At 52.2% G+C, this 16,772-nt stretch overlaps 1 protein-coding gene across 1 annotated transcript; it reads right to left on the reverse strand.

Moving 5' to 3' along the window:
* Positions 1 to 12,126: 12,126 nt before the first annotated feature.
* On the reverse strand, positions 12,127 to 12,882 carry LOC137536941 (putative uncharacterized protein ENSP00000383309). The gene has a single exon (XM_068259139.1). It carries the CDS (start codon positions 12,880 to 12,882, stop codon positions 12,127 to 12,129), a length of 756 nt encoding a protein of 251 aa, XP_068115240.1.
* Between the last annotated feature and the right edge of the window lie 3,890 nt (positions 12,883 to 16,772).

Below are 16,772 nucleotides of genomic sequence, written 5' to 3' on the forward strand. Positions count from 1 at the left end.
AATATGCCTTGGGTGTTGTGGTACTCTGCAGGTTGCCACAATTTGTGATCTATGTCTCCCCTCCCAGGGCTGCAGGCTTGTTGATCGCAGGGCTGCATGCACTGAGAGGTGCATGGGATGACATTACCCCTCCTAGGGTTGCAGGCTTGTTGACTGCAGGGCTGCGTGAAGTGAGGGGCACAGGGAATATTTTACCCTTCCCAAAGCTGCAGGCTTTTCTACCGCAGGGCTGCATGCACTAAGTATGACACGGGATGACGATACCCCCCCAGGGCTACAGGGTTGTTGACCTCCGGGCTGCGTGCACTAAGGGGCACACATTAGTATGATGCTACCCTCCCAAGGCTGCAGGCTTATTGACCGCAGGGCTTCATGCACTGAGGGGCTCATGGTGAACCAGCAGGAGATCTGAGAGGATTGTTAGTGTGGCTGAGGGGGACCAGAAGAAGATCCTGGGAGTGGCTATGCAGGAGCAACGTCAGTAAACATGATGTAGCAGCAGGAGCCGGGAACCAGAGCGTGGATGGCAGAAGATCAGAGACAGAGGGATCTTGCAGCGGTGCATGGTGATGGAGCGGCTGGCAGAAGATTGGAGGGTCCTGCAGCGGTGCTTGGTGATGGAGAGGCAAGCAGAAGATCAAAGGGGTCCTGCAGCGGTACTGAATAATGAAGCAGCTGGCAGAATGAAGCAGGAGTCACACGCTTGGCGTAAGGACACAGGTAGACATGTGAGCTGTATGTGTATTCTAAGACTCAGTCCAGGGTCAGACAGTTTCCAGGTTCTGTACAGCATTTCATTCCAGAGCTAATTTTATTTTGGGGTGGAGGGGATGCGCATCCCAACAAGTTTGCCTCAGGCAGCGAAATGTCCAGAACCAGCCCTGTGCCCCGGAGTGGTACTCTGCAGGTTTCCACGATTGGCGAGTATTGGCATGGCTCTAGGGGAGGAAGAGGCCATACTTATGCAGCATATTTAAATAATTTTAAATATGCCCCGGCGTGGTACACTGCAGGTTGCCATGATTGGCAAGGATTGGTGTGGCTGTAGGGGAGGAGGAGGCCATACTTGGGCGGCATATTTAAATCATTTTAAATATGCCCCGGGGTGGTACTCTGCAGGTTGCCACGATTGGCGAGGATTGGCATGGCTGTAGGGAAGGAGGAAGTCATACTTAACCGGCCTATTTAAATCATTTTAAATATGACCCGGCAGGGTACTCTGTAGGTTGCCACGATTGGCGAGGATTGCCATGGCTGTAGGGAAGGAGGAGGCCATACTTAGGTTGTATATTTAAATCATTTTAAATATGCCCCGGCGTGGTACTCTGCAGGTTTCCATGATTGGCGAGGGTTGGCATGGCTGTAGGGGAGGAGGAGGCCATATTAGTCGGCATATATAAATCATTTTAAGCATGCCCCAGCGTGGTACTTTGCAGGTTGCAACGATTGGCGGAAATTGGCATGGCTGTAGGGGAGGAGGAGACCATACTTAGGCGGCATATTGAAATCATTTTAAATATGCCCCGGTGTGGTACTCTGCAGGTTGCCACGATTGGCGAGGATTGGCATGGCTGTAGGGGAGGAGGAGGCCATACTTAGGCTGCACATTTAAATTATTTTAAATATGCCCCGGCGTGGTACTCTGCAGGTTGCCATGATTGGCGAGGATTGGCATGGCTGTAGGAAAGGAGGAGGCCATACTTAGGCCGCATATTTAAATTATTTTAAATATGCCCCGGCGTGGTACTCTGCAGGTTTCCATGATTGGCGAGGATTGGCATGGCTGTAGGGGAGGAGGAGGCCATATTAGGCGGCATATATAAATCATTTTAAGCATGCCCCAGCGTCGCACTCTGCATGTTGCCACGATTGGCGGAAATTGGCATGGCTGTAGGGGAGGAGGAGACCATACTTAGGCGGCATATTGAAATAATTTTAAATATGCCCCGGTGTGGTACTCTGCAGGTTGCCACAATTGGCGAGGATTGACATGGCTGTAGGGGAGGAAGAGGCCATACTTAGGCTGCACATTTAAATTATTGTAAATATGCCCCGGCGTGGTACTCTGCAGGTTGCCATGATTGGTGAGGATTGGCATGGCTGTAGGAAAGGAGGAGGCCATACTTAGGCCGCATACTTAAATTATTTTAAATATGCCCCGGCGTGGTACTCTGCAGGTTGCCACAATTGGCGAGGTTTGGCATGGCTGTAAAGGAGGAGGCCAGACTTTGACGACATATTTAAATCATGTTAAATATGCCCTGGGCGTGGTACTCTGCAGGTTGCCACAATTTGTGATCTACGTCACCCCTCCCAGGCCTGCAGGCTTGTTGACCGCAGGGATGCGTGCACTGAGAGGTGCATGGGATGACATTACCCCTCCCAGGGTTACAGGCTTGTTGACTGCAGGGCTGCATGAAGTGAGGGGCACAGGGAAGATTTTACCCCTCCCAAGGCTGCAGGCTTTTTGACCGCAGGGCTGCATGCACTTAGTATGACACGGGATGACATTACCCCTCCAAGGGCTGCAGGCTTGTTGAGCACAGGGCTGCATGCACTGAGGGGAACAAGGCATGGCGTTACTGCCTCCCCCCAGGGCTAAAGGGTTGTGGACCGCCGGGCTGCGTGCACTAAGGGGTACACAGTATGATGTCACCCTCCCAGGGCTGCAGGCTTGTTGACCACAGGGCTGCATGCACTGAGGGGCACATGAGACATTGTCACCCCTCCAATGACTGCAGGCTTGTTGACAGCAGGGCTACGTGCACTGAGGGGCACACAGGATGCGTAGCATGCCGTTCTGCCAATCCTAACAGCACCACGATGAACATGTACATTGTGGTGCTTGTTTTTTACAAGTGCAATTCATATTTTCCGAAATCAAAATTGTCGGCCTGCAAAATTTTCGTTTGGTTTGTGATTTCTATGCTTTGTACCTGTTTGGTGAGGCTTGATTTGGCTGTAGGGGAGGAGGAGGCCATATTTAGGGGTATATTTAAATCATTTTAAATATACCCCAGAGTTCACCTCTGCAGGTTGCCACAATTAGTGATCTATGTCACCCTCCAAGGGCTACAGGCATGGGCGTCCGCAGAAAATTTTCCAGGGGGGGCAAAAAGAGGTGAGGAGAAGTGGCGTGCTGTGCAAAGCACGCCTGAAAACTGGGGTGAAGTCGAATAATCTGCGGGTTAAGTTGTGCACCGCGCACATAGCACGCCACTCTGAAAAACTGGGTGTGGCCATGGACCAGAATGTGGGTGTGGTAACAGGTTTGGACAAATTTACATGAACTTAGCAATGCTGTGACATTAGATTATGACAGTGGTGTCGGTGATGCTTTGGCCGGGCTGGAGGTGATGCTTTGGCTGGGCTGGCGGTGATGCTGTGGCCAGGCTGGCGGTGATGCTGTGGCCGGGCTGGCGGTGATGCAGTGGCCGGGCTGGCGGTGATGCTGTGGTGATGCTGCGGCCTGGCTGACAGTGATGCTGCGGCCTGGCTGTTGGTAATGCTGCGGCCTGGCTGTCGGTGATGCTGCAGCCCGGCTGTCGGTGTTGCTGCGGCCAGGCTGTTGGTGACAGTGCTGGTCGTAATGGAAAAAGCTACGCTTACGGATCATTACGCGTAATTTTACGCTATTACGCATTACGAAATTACGCTTACGGCATAGACATTCAATTTCGGTACATGTCTGTAATTACGCATTGCCCTTACGCAATTACGCGTAAGAATACCGTAATTCAGGTTGTTACGTTGTAGGCTTACGTGTAAATTCCTACTAGCAATTAATGCGTAAGGTCATGCTGCCAAGCGGAAAAGTTGACGCATGGATCAATGTTAGGTAGCCGCCGACTTTAAGGGTTAATAGCAAAGCCCCCTTAAGTGCTAAGAGCCTCAAATTTGGAGAATATATTAAGGAGATCAGAAGGAATAAGAGGAAAAACATTTTTTTCAAAAAGACCTTATAGTTTTTGAGAAAATCGATGTTAAAGTTTCAAAGGAAAAATAGATACATTTAAAAACCCGCCGACTTTAACGGTTAATAGCAAAGCCTGCTTAAAATTTAGAAACACCAAATTCACAGGGTATATTAAGGGGATCAGTGGGAATAAGAGGAAAAAATTTTTTTTCAAAAAGACCTTATAGTTTTTGAGAAAATCGATTTTTAAGTTTCAATGACGCTAAGTCCCCGCCGCCTCCCGCTGTCCACCCCGCCTCTCCCACATGTCACCCACATGTCACCCACATGTGGGTGACATGTGGGTGACAGATGTGGGCGGGGCTGACAGCGGGAGGCGGCGGGGACTTAGCGTCCCGCACGGACCCGACAGAGCTCTGAGCTATATAGCTCAGAGCTCTCTTAGCATCTTTGTATTTGGGCTCCAAGGAGCCCCATTGGTCCTTAGCAGACCAATGGGGTTCCTTCTGATTTAAAGGAACCCCATTGGTCTGCTAAGGACCAATGGGGCTCCTTGGAGCCCAAATACAAAGATGCTAAGAGAGCTCTGAGCTATATAGCTCAGAGCTCTGTCGGGTGCGTGCGGGTGCGGCGGTGGCGGCGAGTGACGTCGGGTGCGGTGGTGTTACAAAGTAACAAAGTTGTTACATTGTAATAACTTTGTTACATTGTAACTGATTAGTATATTTCCGAGGATATTGCGTGGGAACTGGCTTTTAAAGGGACAGGTAAGTATTAATGGTTAATTAAGAATATTAAAGGACTTTTTTCGTGGTTATGTTTTTTGTTCAATTAAAATACTTTTTCAAAGTGTCTGTGTGTTTATTTACTTTTAACTCTTAAAGGAAATGGGTAAGGGGTACAAGTACCTCTATACTCATTTCTCCTGGGAGGGGGGGTGGGCATCTGGGGGACCCCTTTTTAAAGGGGACTCCCAGATGCCACCATGAACCTCCCCCCCAGGAAATCGCGGCCTCCACCTCCACCGCCCATCGGAGGTGGAGAAGAGCCCCTTGTCCTTGGATTGGACAAGGGCTCGGAGGGGGAGGGGAAAGCTTGGCTGCCCCTCCCCTTCCGAGACCCCCCAATCCATGGACCATGCGGGCTGGTATAGTCAGGGTGCGGAGCCCCACGCGGCCGGTGCTCCGCATTCTGGCTATCCCAGTCTGCATGGGGGACAAGGGGTTAAAGAGGTCTGGGAGGGGGGACCCCACGTCGTTTTTTTTTTAATATTTCCCACACTCAGAACGAAGTAAGTAAAACTCTTCCCACTTGGGGGAATCTATGAAAATAAAACACTATTGTTACCTGTGCAAAAAAAACTGACATTTTCCGCATTTAAAAGACATTTTTGCCCTTGAAACTTAAAAATCGATTTTCTCAAAAACTATAAGGTCTTTTTGAAAAAAAAAAATTCCTCTTATTCCCACTGATCCCCTTAATATACCCTGTGAATTTGGTGTTTCTAAATTTTAAGCAGGCTTTGCTATTAACCGTTAAAGTCGGCGGGTTTTTAAATGTATCTATTTTTCCTTTGAAACTTTAACATCGATTTTCTCAAAAACTATAAGGTCTTTTTGAAAAAAAAATTTTTCCTCTTATTCCTTCTGATCTCCTTAATATATTCTCCAAATTTGAGGCTCTTAGCACTTAAGGGGGCTTTGCTATTAACCCTTAAAGTCGGCGGCTTTTTTATATTATACGGGAGCGTAATATTACGCAATTACGGCAGACTGTGTAATTTCAATGGGAGTTTACTGTCTTACGCGTAATTTGTTACGCGTAAAACGTAACCTACGGTCTACGTGTAATTAATTACGCGTAATACCGTAACCTTACACGTAACGCTTACGGTGCATTTGTAGTGAATTACGATGCGTAATTACGCTAATGCGTAATTTTGGCCCAGCACTGGTTGGTGATGCTGCGGCCGGGCTGTCGGTGATGCTGCGGCCGGGCTGTCGGTGATGCTGCAGCCTGGCTGGCGGTGATGCTGTGGCCTGGCTGGCGGTGATGCTGTGGCCTGGCTGGTGGTAATGCTGTGGGAGGCCAGGGGGGGCAGTGGGCATCCAGGGTAGGGCAGATGCACGAATTTGCCCGACGTGCAGACGCCCGTGGTTACAGGCTTGTTGACTGTAGAGCTGCATGCACTGACGGGCACAAGGGACGATGTCACCCCTTCCAGGGCTGCAGGCTCGTTGACCGCAGGGCTGCGTGCACTGAGGGTTCACACGGTAAGATATCACCTTCCCAGGGCAGCAGGCTTGTTGACCACAGGGCTGCATGCACTAAGGGGCACACAGGATGATGTTACTCCTCCCAAGGCTGCAGGCTTGTTGACCGCAGCGCTGCATGCACTGAGGGGAACATGAGACATTGTCACCCCTCCAATGACTGCAGGCTTGTTGACAGCAGGGCTGCGTGCACTGAGGGGCACACGGGACATGTATTATGCTGTTCTGCCAATCTTAACAGCACCATGATGAACATGTAGATTGTGGTGCTTGTTTTTTTACAAATGCAATTCATATTTTCCGAAATCACAATTGTCGGCCTGCATAATTTTTGTTTGGTTTGTGATTTTTATACTTTGTACCTTCTTGGTGAGGCTTGGTTTGGCTGTAGGGGAGAAGGAGGCCATACTTATGGGTATATTTAAATCATTTTAAATATACCCCAGAGTTCACCTCTGCAGGTTGCCACAATTTGTGTTTTATGTCACCCCTCCAAGGGCTACAGGCATGGGCATCCGTAGAAAATTTTCCAGGGGGGGGGGCAAAAAGGGGGAAGGAGAAGTGGTGAGCTGCGGCAAGCGCACGGTGCGGCGAAAACTGGGGTGAAGTCGAAAAATCTGCGGGTTAAATTGTGCGCCACACGTAGCACGCCGCGCCAAAAAATTGGTCCAGAATGTAGGTGTGGTCACGGGTGCGGACAAATTTACATGAACGTAGCAATGCTGGGACATTAGATTAGGACAGTGGTGGTGGTAATGCTTTGGCCGGGCTGGCGGTGATGCTTTGGCCGGGCTGGCGGTGATGCTGTGGCCTGGCTGGCAGTGATGCTGTGGCCGGGTTGGCGGTGATGCTGTGTCTGGACTTGCGGTGATGCTGTGGCAGGGTTGGCGGTGATGCTGTGGCCGGGCTGGCTGTGATGCTGTGGCCTGGCTGGCTGTGATGCTGTGGCCTGGCTGGCGGTGATGCTGTGGCCTGGCTGGCGGTGATGCTGTGGCCTGGCTGGCAGTGATGCTGTGGCCAGGCTGGCGGTGATGCTGTGGCGTGGCTGGCGGTGATGCTGTGGCCTGGCTGGCGGTGATGCTGTGGCCTGGCTGGCTGTGATGCTGTGGCCTGGCTGGCGGTGATGCTGTGGCCTGGCTGGCAGTGATGCTGTGGCCAGGCTGGCGGTGATGCTGTGGCGTGGCTGGCGGTGATGCTGTGGCCTGGCTGGCGGTGATGCTGTGGCCTTGCTGGCGGTGATGGTATGGCCGGGCTGGCAGTGATGGTGTGGCCGGGCTGGCGGTAATGCTGTGGGAGGCCGGGGAGGCAGCAGGCATCCAGGGTAGGCCAGATGCACCAATTTGCCCGATGTGCGGACGCCCGTGGTTACAGGCTTGTTGACTGTAGCACTGCATGCACTGATGGGCACAAGGGACGATGTCACCCCTCCCAGGGCTGCAGGCTTGTTGACCGCTTGGCTGCGGGCACTGAGGGGTACATGGTAGGGTGTTATCCTTTCAGGTCTGCAAGCCTGTTGACCGCAGGGCTGCATACACTAAGGAGGCACACGGTAAGATGTCACCCTCCCAGGGCAGCAAGCTTTTTGACAGCAGGGCTGCATGCACTGGGGGGAACGGGGACGCTTATCATGCCGTTCTGCCAATCTCAACAGCACGACGATGAACATATAGATCGCGGTTCTTGTTTTTTATTAGTGCAATTCATATTTTCCAAAATCATAATTGTAGGCCTGCAGCATTTTTGGTTAGTTTGTGATTTTTATGCTTTGTACCTGTTTGGCGAGGATTGGTATGGCTGTAGGGGAGGAGGAGGCCATACTTAGGGGTATATTTAAATCATTTGAATATACCCCAGAGTTCACCTCTGCAGGTTGCCACAATTTGTGATGTACAGTATGTCTCCCCTCCAAGGGCTACAGGCATAGGCATCCGCAGAAAATTTTCCAGGGGGGAGGGGGGGATAAAAACGGGGGAGGAGGAGTGGCACGCTGCGCTAAGCGAGCGGCGCGCCGAAAACTGGGGTGAAGTCGAAAAATCTGCGGGTTAAGTTTTGCGGTTTGCATAGCACGCTGCACCGAAAAAATTAGTGTGGCCATGGACCAGAATGTGGGTGTGGTCACGGATGGAGACAAATTTACATGAATTTAGGAATGCTGGGACATTAGATTAAAACAGAGGTGGCGGTGATGCTTTGGCCGGGCTGCAGTGATCTTTTGGCCGGGCTGCGGAGATGCTTTGGCCGGGCTGCGGCGATGCTTTGGTCGGGCTGCGGCGATGCTGTGGCCGGGCTGGCTGTGATGCTGTGGCCTGGCTGGCAGAGATGCTTTGGCTGGGCTGGCGGTGATGCTGTGGCCTGGCTGGCAGTGATGCTGTGGCCAGGCTGGCTGTGATGCTGTGGCCGGGCTGGCGGTGATGCTGTGGCCAGGCTGGCGGTGATGCTGTGGCCTGGCTGGCGGTGATGCTGTGGCCTGGCTGGCAGTGATGCTGTGGCCTGGCTGGCGGTGATGCTGTGGCTGGGCTGGCGGTGATGCTGTGGCCGGGCTGGCGGTAATGCTGTGGGAGGTCAGGGGGGGCAGTAGGTGTCCAGGGTAGGGCAGATGCATCAATTTTCCCAACGTGCGGACGTAGTTACAGGCTTGTTGACTGTAGGGCTGCATGTACTGAGGGGCACAAGGGACGATGTCACCCCTCCCAGGGCTGCAGGCTTGTTGACCGCAGGGCTGCGTGCACTGAGGGGCACATGGTAGGGCGTTGTTCTTTCAGGTCTGCAGGCTTGTTGAGCAGAAGGGATGCGTATCATGTCGTTCTGCCGATCTTAACAGCACCACAATGAACATGTAGATTGTGGTGCTTGTTTTTACCAGTGCAATTCATATTTTCTGAAATCACAATTGTCAGCCTGCAGAATTTTTGTTTGGTTTGTGATTTTTATGCTTTGTACCTGTTTGGTGAGGCTTGGTTTGGCTGTAGGGGAGGAGGAGGCCATACTTAGGGGTATATTTAAATCATTTTAAATATACCCCAGAGTTCACCTTTGATGGTTGCCACAATTTGTGATCCATGTCACCCCTCCAAGGGCTACAGGCTTGGGCGTCCGCAGAAAATTTTCTAGGGGGGGTAAAAAGGGGGGAGGAGAAGTGGAGTGCTGTGCCAAGCGCGCGGCGCGCCGAAAATTGGGGTGAAGTTGAATGATCTGCGAGTTAAGTTGTGCGGTGAGCATAGCACGCCACTCCGAAAAATTTGGTGTGGCCATGGACCAGAATGTGGGTGTGGTAACGGGTTCAGACAAATTCACATGAACTTCGCAATGCTGGGACATTAGATTTTGACAGTGGTGGCAGTGATGCTGTGGCCGGGCTGGCGGTGATGCTGTGGCCGGGCTGGCGGTGATGCTTTGGCCGGGCTGGCGGTGATGCTTTGGCCGGGCTGGCGGTGATGCTGTGGCCTGGCTGTCGGTGATGCTGCGGCCTGGCTGTCGGTGATGCTGCGGCCTGGCTGTCGGTGATGCTGCGGCCTGGCTGGTGGTGATGCTGCGGCCGGGCTGGCGGTGATGCTGCAGCTGGGCTGGCTGTGATGCTGTGGCCAGGCTGGCGGTGATGCTGTGGCCTGGCTGGCGGTGATGCTGTGGCCTGGCTGGCGGTGATGCTGTGGCCGGGCTGGCGGTGATGCTGCGTCTGGGCTTGCGGTGATGCTGTGGCCGGGTTGGCGGTGAAGCTGTGGCAGGGCTGGCTGTGATGCTGTGGCAGGTCTGGCATTGATACTGTGGCGGGGCTGGCGTTGATGCTTTGGCTGGGCAGGCAGTGATGCTGTGGCTGGGCTGGTGGTGATGCTGTGGCCTTGCTGGCAGTGATGCTGTGGCCCATGGGCATCCACAGAAAATTTTCCAGGGGGGGGGGACAAAAAGAGGGAGGAGAAGTGGTGCGCTGCGATAAGCGTGCTGCATGCCGAAAAATGGGGTGAAATCGAAAAATCTGCGGTTTAAGTTGTGCGGCACGCATAGCACGCCGCGCCACAACAATGGGTGTGGCCATGGACCAGAATGTGGGTGTGGTAATGGGTGAAGATAAATTTACATGAAGTTAGCAATGCTGGGACATTAGATTAGGACAGTGTTGGTGGTGGTGCTGTGGCCGGGCTGGCAGTGATGCTGTGGCCGGGCTGGCGGTGATGCTGTGGCCAGGCTGTCGGTGATGCTGTGGCCGGGCGGGTGGTGATGCTGTGGCCGGGTTGGCGGTGATGCTGTGGCCTGACTGGCGGTGATACTGTGGCCGGGTTGGCGGTAATGCTGTGGGAGGCCGGGAGGGGGGGGGGGCAGTGGGCGTCCAGGGTAGGGCAGATGCACCAATTTGTCCGACGTGCGGATGCCCGTGGTTACAGGCTTGTTGACTGTAGCGCTGCATGCACTGAGGGGCACAAGGGAGGATGTCACCCCTCCCAGGGCTGCAGGCTTGTTGACCGCAGGGCTGCGTACACTGAGGGGCACATGGTATGATGTCACCCTCCCAGGGCTGCAGGCTTGTTGACCACAGGGCTGCATCCACTAAGGGGCACACAGGATGATGTTACTCCTCCCACGGCTGCAGGCTTGTTGACCGCAGGGCTGCGTGCACTGAGGGGCACACGGGACGCGTATTATGCTGTTCTGCCAATCTTAACAGCACCATGATGAACATGTAGATTGCTGTCCTTGTTTTTTACAAGTGCAATTCATATTTTCTGAAATCACAATTGTCGGCCTGCAGAATTTTTGTTTGGTTTGTGATTTTTATGCTTTGTACCTGTTTGGTGAGGGTTGGTTTGGCTGTAGGGGAGGAAAAGGCCATACTTAGGGGTATAATTAAATCATGTTAAATATACCCTAGAGTTCACCTCTGCAGGTTGCCACAATTCGTGAACTATGTCACCCCTCCAACGGCTACAGGCATGGGCATCTGCAGAAAATTTTCCAGGGGGGGTGGGGGGCAAAAAGGGAGAAGTGGCGCGCTGCGCTAAGCATGCAGCGTGGTGAAAACTGGGGTGAAGTTGAAAAGTCTGAGGGTTAAGTTGTGCGACGCGCATAGCACGCCGCGCCGAAAAAATGGGTGTGGCCATGGACCAGAATGTGAGTGTGGTCACGGGTGGAGATAAATTTACATGAACTTAGCAATGCTGGGACATTAGATTAGGACAGTGGTGGTGGTGATGGGGTAAGATAATACCCTCCAAGGGCAGCAGGCTTGTTGACAGCAAGGCTGCGTTCACTGGGTTGCACAGGGGACGATTATCATGCGATTCTGCCAATCTCAACAGCACTACGATGAACATATAGATCGCGGTGCTTGTTTTTTACTAGTGCAATTCATATTTTCCAAAATCACAATTGTAGGCCTGCAGCATTTTTGGTTAGTTTGTGATTTTTATGCTTTGTACGTGTTTGGCGAGGATTGGTATGGCTGTAGGGGAGGAGGAGGCCATACTTAGGGGTATATTTAAATGATTTAAATATACCCCAGAAATCACCTCTGCAGGTTGCCATGATTTGTGATCTACGTCAAACCTCCAAAGGCTGCAGGCTTGTTGACCACAGGGCTGCGTACACTGAGGGGCACACGGTATGATGTCACCCTCCCAGGGCTGCAGGCTGGTTGACCACAGGGCTGCATGCACTGAGGGGCACACAGGATGATATTACTCCTCCCAGGGCTGCAGGCTTGTTCACTGCAGGGCTGCATGCACTGAGGGGAACACGAGACATTGTCACCCCTCCAATGACTGCAGGCTTGTTGACAGCAGGGCTACGTGCACTGAGGTGCACACTGGATGCGTATCATGCCGTTCTGCCAATCTTAACAGCACCACGATGAACATGTAGATTGCTGTGCTTGTTTTTTACTAGTGCAATTCATATTTTCCGAAATCACAATTGTCGGCCTGCAGAATTTTTGTTTGGTTTATGATTTTAATGCTTTGCACCTGGCCTGGCCTGGCTGGTGGTGATGCTTTGGCCGGGCTGGCGGTGATGCTGGGGCCTGGTTGGTGGTGATGCTGTGCCTAGGCTGGCTGTGATGCTGTGGGCTGGCTGGCATTGATGCTTTGGCGGGGTTGGCGGTGATGCTCTGGCCAGGCTGGCGGTGATGGACCTGCCGGGCTGGCGGTGATGCTGCGGCCTGGCTGACAGTGATGCTGGGGCCTGGCTGGCAGTGATGCTTTGGCCTGGCTGGCGTTGATGCTTTGGCGGGGCTGGCGGTGATGCTCTGGCCAGGCTGTGGCCTGGCTGGCGATAATGCTGTGGCCGGACTGGGGGTGATACTGTGGCCTGGCTGGCAGTGATGCTGTGGCCGGGCTGGCGGTGATGCTGTGGCTGGGCTGGCGGTGATGCTGTGGCCAGGCTGGCGTTGATGCTGTAGCTGGACTGGCGGTGATACTGTGGCCGGACTGGCGGTGATACTGTGGCCGGACTGGTGGTGATACTGTGGCCTGGCTGGCGGTGATGCTGTGGCCTGGCTGGCGGTGATGCTGTGGCCGGGCTGGCGGTGATGCTGTGGCCGGGCTGGCGGTGATGCTGTGGCCGGGCTGGCGGTGATGCTGTGGCCGGGCTGGCGGTAATGCTGTGGGAGGCCAGGGAGGCAATGGGCGTCCAAAGTAGGGCAGATGCACCAATTTGCTCGACGTGTGGACGCCTGTGGTTACAGGCTTGTTGACTGTAGCGCTGCATGCACTGACAGGCGTAAGGGATGATGTCACCCCTCCCAGGGCTGCAGGCTTGTTGACCGCAGGGCTGCGTGCACTGAGGGGCACATGGTAGGGTGTCATCCTTTCAGGTCTGCAGGCTTGTTGACCGCAGGGCTGCATGCACTGCGGGGGCACACGGTAAGAAATCACCCTCCCAGGGCAGCAGGCTTGTTGACAGCAGGGCTGCGTGCACTGGGGAGGCACAGGGTATGCTTTTCATGGCGCTCTGCCAATCTCAACAGCATGACGATGAACATATAGATCGCGGTGCTTGTTTTTTACTACTGCAATTCATATTTTCCAAAATCACAATTGTAGGCCTGCAGCATTTTTGGTTAGTTTGTGATTTTTATGCTTTGTACCTGTTTGGCGAGGATTGGTATGGCTGTAGGGGAGGAGGAAGCCATACTTAGGGGTATATTTAAATCATTTAAATATACCCCAGAGTTCACCTCTGCAGGGTCCCACGATTTGTGATCTACGTCAAACCTCCAAGGGCTGCAGGCTTGTTGACCACTGGGTGCGTACACTGAGGGGCACACGGTATGATGTCACCCTCCCAGGGCTGCAGGCTTGTTGACCACAGGGCTGTATGCACTGAGGGGCACACTGGATGATGTTACTTCTCCCAGGGCTGCAGGCTTGTTGACTGCAGGGCTGCATGCACTGAGGGGAACACGAGACATTGTCACCCCTCCAAAGACTACAGGCTTGTTGACAGCAGGGTTGCGTGCACTGAGGGGCACACGAGATGCGTATCATGCCGTTCTGCGAATCTTAACAGCACTATGATGAACATGTAGATTGCGGTCCTTGTTTTTTACAAGTGCAATTCATATTTTCCGAAATCACAATTGTCGGCATGCAGAATTTTTGTTTGGTTTGTGATTTTTATGCATTGTACCTGTTTGGTGAGGCTTGGTTTGGCTGTAGGGGAGGAGGAGGCCATACTTAGGGGTATATTTAAATCATTTTAAATATACCCCAGCGTTCACCTTTGCAGGTTGCCACAATTTGTGATCTATGTCAACCCTCCAAGGGCTATAGGCATGGGCATCCACAGAAAATTTTCCGGGGGGGGGGGGGGAGCTGCGCTAAGCGAAAACTGGGGTGAAGTCGAAAAATCTGCATGTTAAGTTGTGTGGCGCGGATAGCACACCGTGCCGCAAAAATGGGTGTGGCCATGGGCCAGAATGTGGGTGTGGTCACGGGTGTAAGCAAATTTACATGAGGACATTAGATTAGGACAGTGGTGGCTGTGATGCTGTGGCCGGGCTGGCGGTGATGCTTTGGCTGGGCTGGCGGTAATGATGTGGCCTGGCTGGCGGTGATGCTGTGGCCGGGCTGGTGGTGATACTGTGGCCGGGCTGGCGGTGATGCTGTGGCTGGGCTGGCGGTGATGCTGTGGCCTGGCTGCCGGTGATGCTGTAGCCGGGCTGGCAGTGATGCTGTGGACGGGCTGGCGATGATGCTGTGGGAGGCTAGGGGGGGGCAGTGGGCGTCCAGGGTAGGGGAGATGCACCAATTTGCCCAACTTGGGGACGCCTGTGGTTACAGGCTTGTTGACTGTAGCGCTGCATATACTGAGGGGCACAAGGGACGATGTCCCCCCTCCCAGGGCTGTAGGCTTGTTGACCACAGGGCTGCATGCACTGAGGGGCACACAGGATGATGTTACTCCTCCCAGGGCTGCAGGCTTGTTGACCGTATAGCTGCATGCTGCATGCACTGAGGGGAACACGAGACATTGTCACCCCTCCAATGACTACAGGCTTGTTGACCGCAGGGCTGCGTGCACTGAGGGGCACATGGTAGGGTGTCATCCTTTCAGGTCTGCAGGCTTGTTGACCGCAGGGCTGCATGCACTGAGGGGGCACACGGTAAGATATCACCCTCCCAGGGCAGCAGGCTTGTTGGCAGCAGGGCTGCATGCACTGGGGGGCACGGGGATGCTTATCATGCCGTTCTACCAATCTCAACAGCACGACAATGAACATATAGATTGCGGTGCTTGTTTTTTACTAGTGCAATTCATATTTTCCAAAATCAGAATTGTAGGTCTGCAGCATTTTTGGTTAGTTTGTGATTTTTATGTTTTGTACCTGTTTGGCGAGGATTGGTATGGCTGTAGGGGAGGAGGAGGCCATACTTAGGGGTATATTTAAATATACCTCAGAGTTCACCTCTGCAGGTTGCCACGATATGTGATCTACGTCAAACCTCCAAGGGCTGCAGGCAGTGATGCTCGAATGTACCAAAATTAGATTCGGGTACATTCGAATTCAGGTTCGAGTCAAATTCGGATTCGGTTGCGATCGCTGAATTCGATTTGGATTCGAATTTGGTTCAGGTTCGGTAACAAAATTCTGGAAAAAATTTGTGTTCGAGAATTCGGATGATTTTTTTTTTTAAAGGGAAATCACATTTAAATAGGTGTAATTTAAAAATAAACAAAAAAAATGTGATGGAAATTTTTTTTCTGAATTTCTTGTTTATTCTTCTTCACCGTCAGGCAATGTAACAGGGCCATGGTACTTAGCGCACGGCTGTAAATAAACCCTGGTGGTGGGAACACAGACAGGCAGGAGGATAAATTCAGCAGGAGGAGGAGTGACGAATGGCAGCAGGCAATGTATTGTGTGGACCCTGGCGGTGGGAACACAGACAGCAGGAGGATAAATACAGCAGCAGCAGGAGGAGGAGGAGTGACATGTGGCAGCAGGCAATGTAACGGGGCCATGGTACTTAGCATTGGTACCACGGCTGTAAATAAAGACACCAAGATCAGGAGGTTCCGGACAGCAGTCGTGTAGCCTACATTGTGTCCAATGCACAACTGTGACAGCACAGTTTTCAACCCAGACGCCTCAGAATTTGTATTTATTTATTTTTTTTACAACAGTATATAGCTATTGTAGTGGCGTAATAGCTAGTGGCGCATGGCAGCAGCACATAACTCTATGGACCCTGGCGGTGGGAACACAGACAGGCAGGAGGATAAAATCAGCAGGAGGAGGAGGAGTGACTAATGGCAGCAGGCAATGTATTGTGTGGACCCTGGCGGTGGGAACACAGGCAGCAGGAGAATAAATACAGCAGCAGCAGGAGGAGGAGGAGGAGGAGTGACGAGTGGCAGCAGGCAATGTATTCTGTGGACCCTGGCGGTGGGAACACAGACAGCAGGAGGATAAAAATCAGCGCGGCATAATATGTTGGCGCTTTATAAATACAATAAATACATTAATAAATTCATAAATACAGCAGCAGCAGCAGGAGGAGTGACAAATGGCAGCAGGCAATGTATTCTGTGGACCCTGGCGGTGGGAACACAGACAGCAGGAGGATGAAAATCAGCGTGGCGTAATATGTTGGCGCTTTATAAATACAATAAATACATAAATACATAAATAAATTCATAAATAAATAAATGCAGCAGCAGCAGGAGGAGTGACGAGTGGCAGCAGGCAATGTATTCTGTGGACCCTGGCGGTGGGAACACAGACAGCAGGAGGATGAAGATCATCGTGGCGTAATATGTTGGTGCTTTATAAATACAATAAACTCATGTTCTCCTGTCGCCGACAACAGGTGCCAGGAACGTGCCTTCAATCCAGGCCTGGTTAATCTTCAAAAATGTAAATCGTGGAATCAGAAATTGACATTTCCAACCATCCCCCCTGTAGGCTTGACCCCAGGCAATTATTCACCATCTAAGTTGACTTCCCTAAATAACTTGATACCATATGTTTCTTTTGTTTTGGTAACATACTCCAATTTATATACTTGCTACAATTATCGTTATACTCGATTCACATCTCATGTCGATTATGTATTGCACATTGTTTTGATCAATGTACTATTTTTTATTGTATG

This window comes from Hyperolius riggenbachi, chromosome 1 (assembly GCF_040937935.1).
Source record: "Hyperolius riggenbachi isolate aHypRig1 chromosome 1, aHypRig1.pri, whole genome shotgun sequence".
Lineage (NCBI taxonomy): Eukaryota > Metazoa > Chordata > Amphibia > Anura > Hyperoliidae > Hyperolius > Hyperolius riggenbachi.

Bases quoted from the DNA above. Each gene is read 5' to 3' on its own strand.
- LOC137536941 (XM_068259139.1), bottom strand. From the start codon at position 12,882: ATGCAGCGCTACAGTCAACAAGCCTGTAACCACAGGCGTCCACACGTC.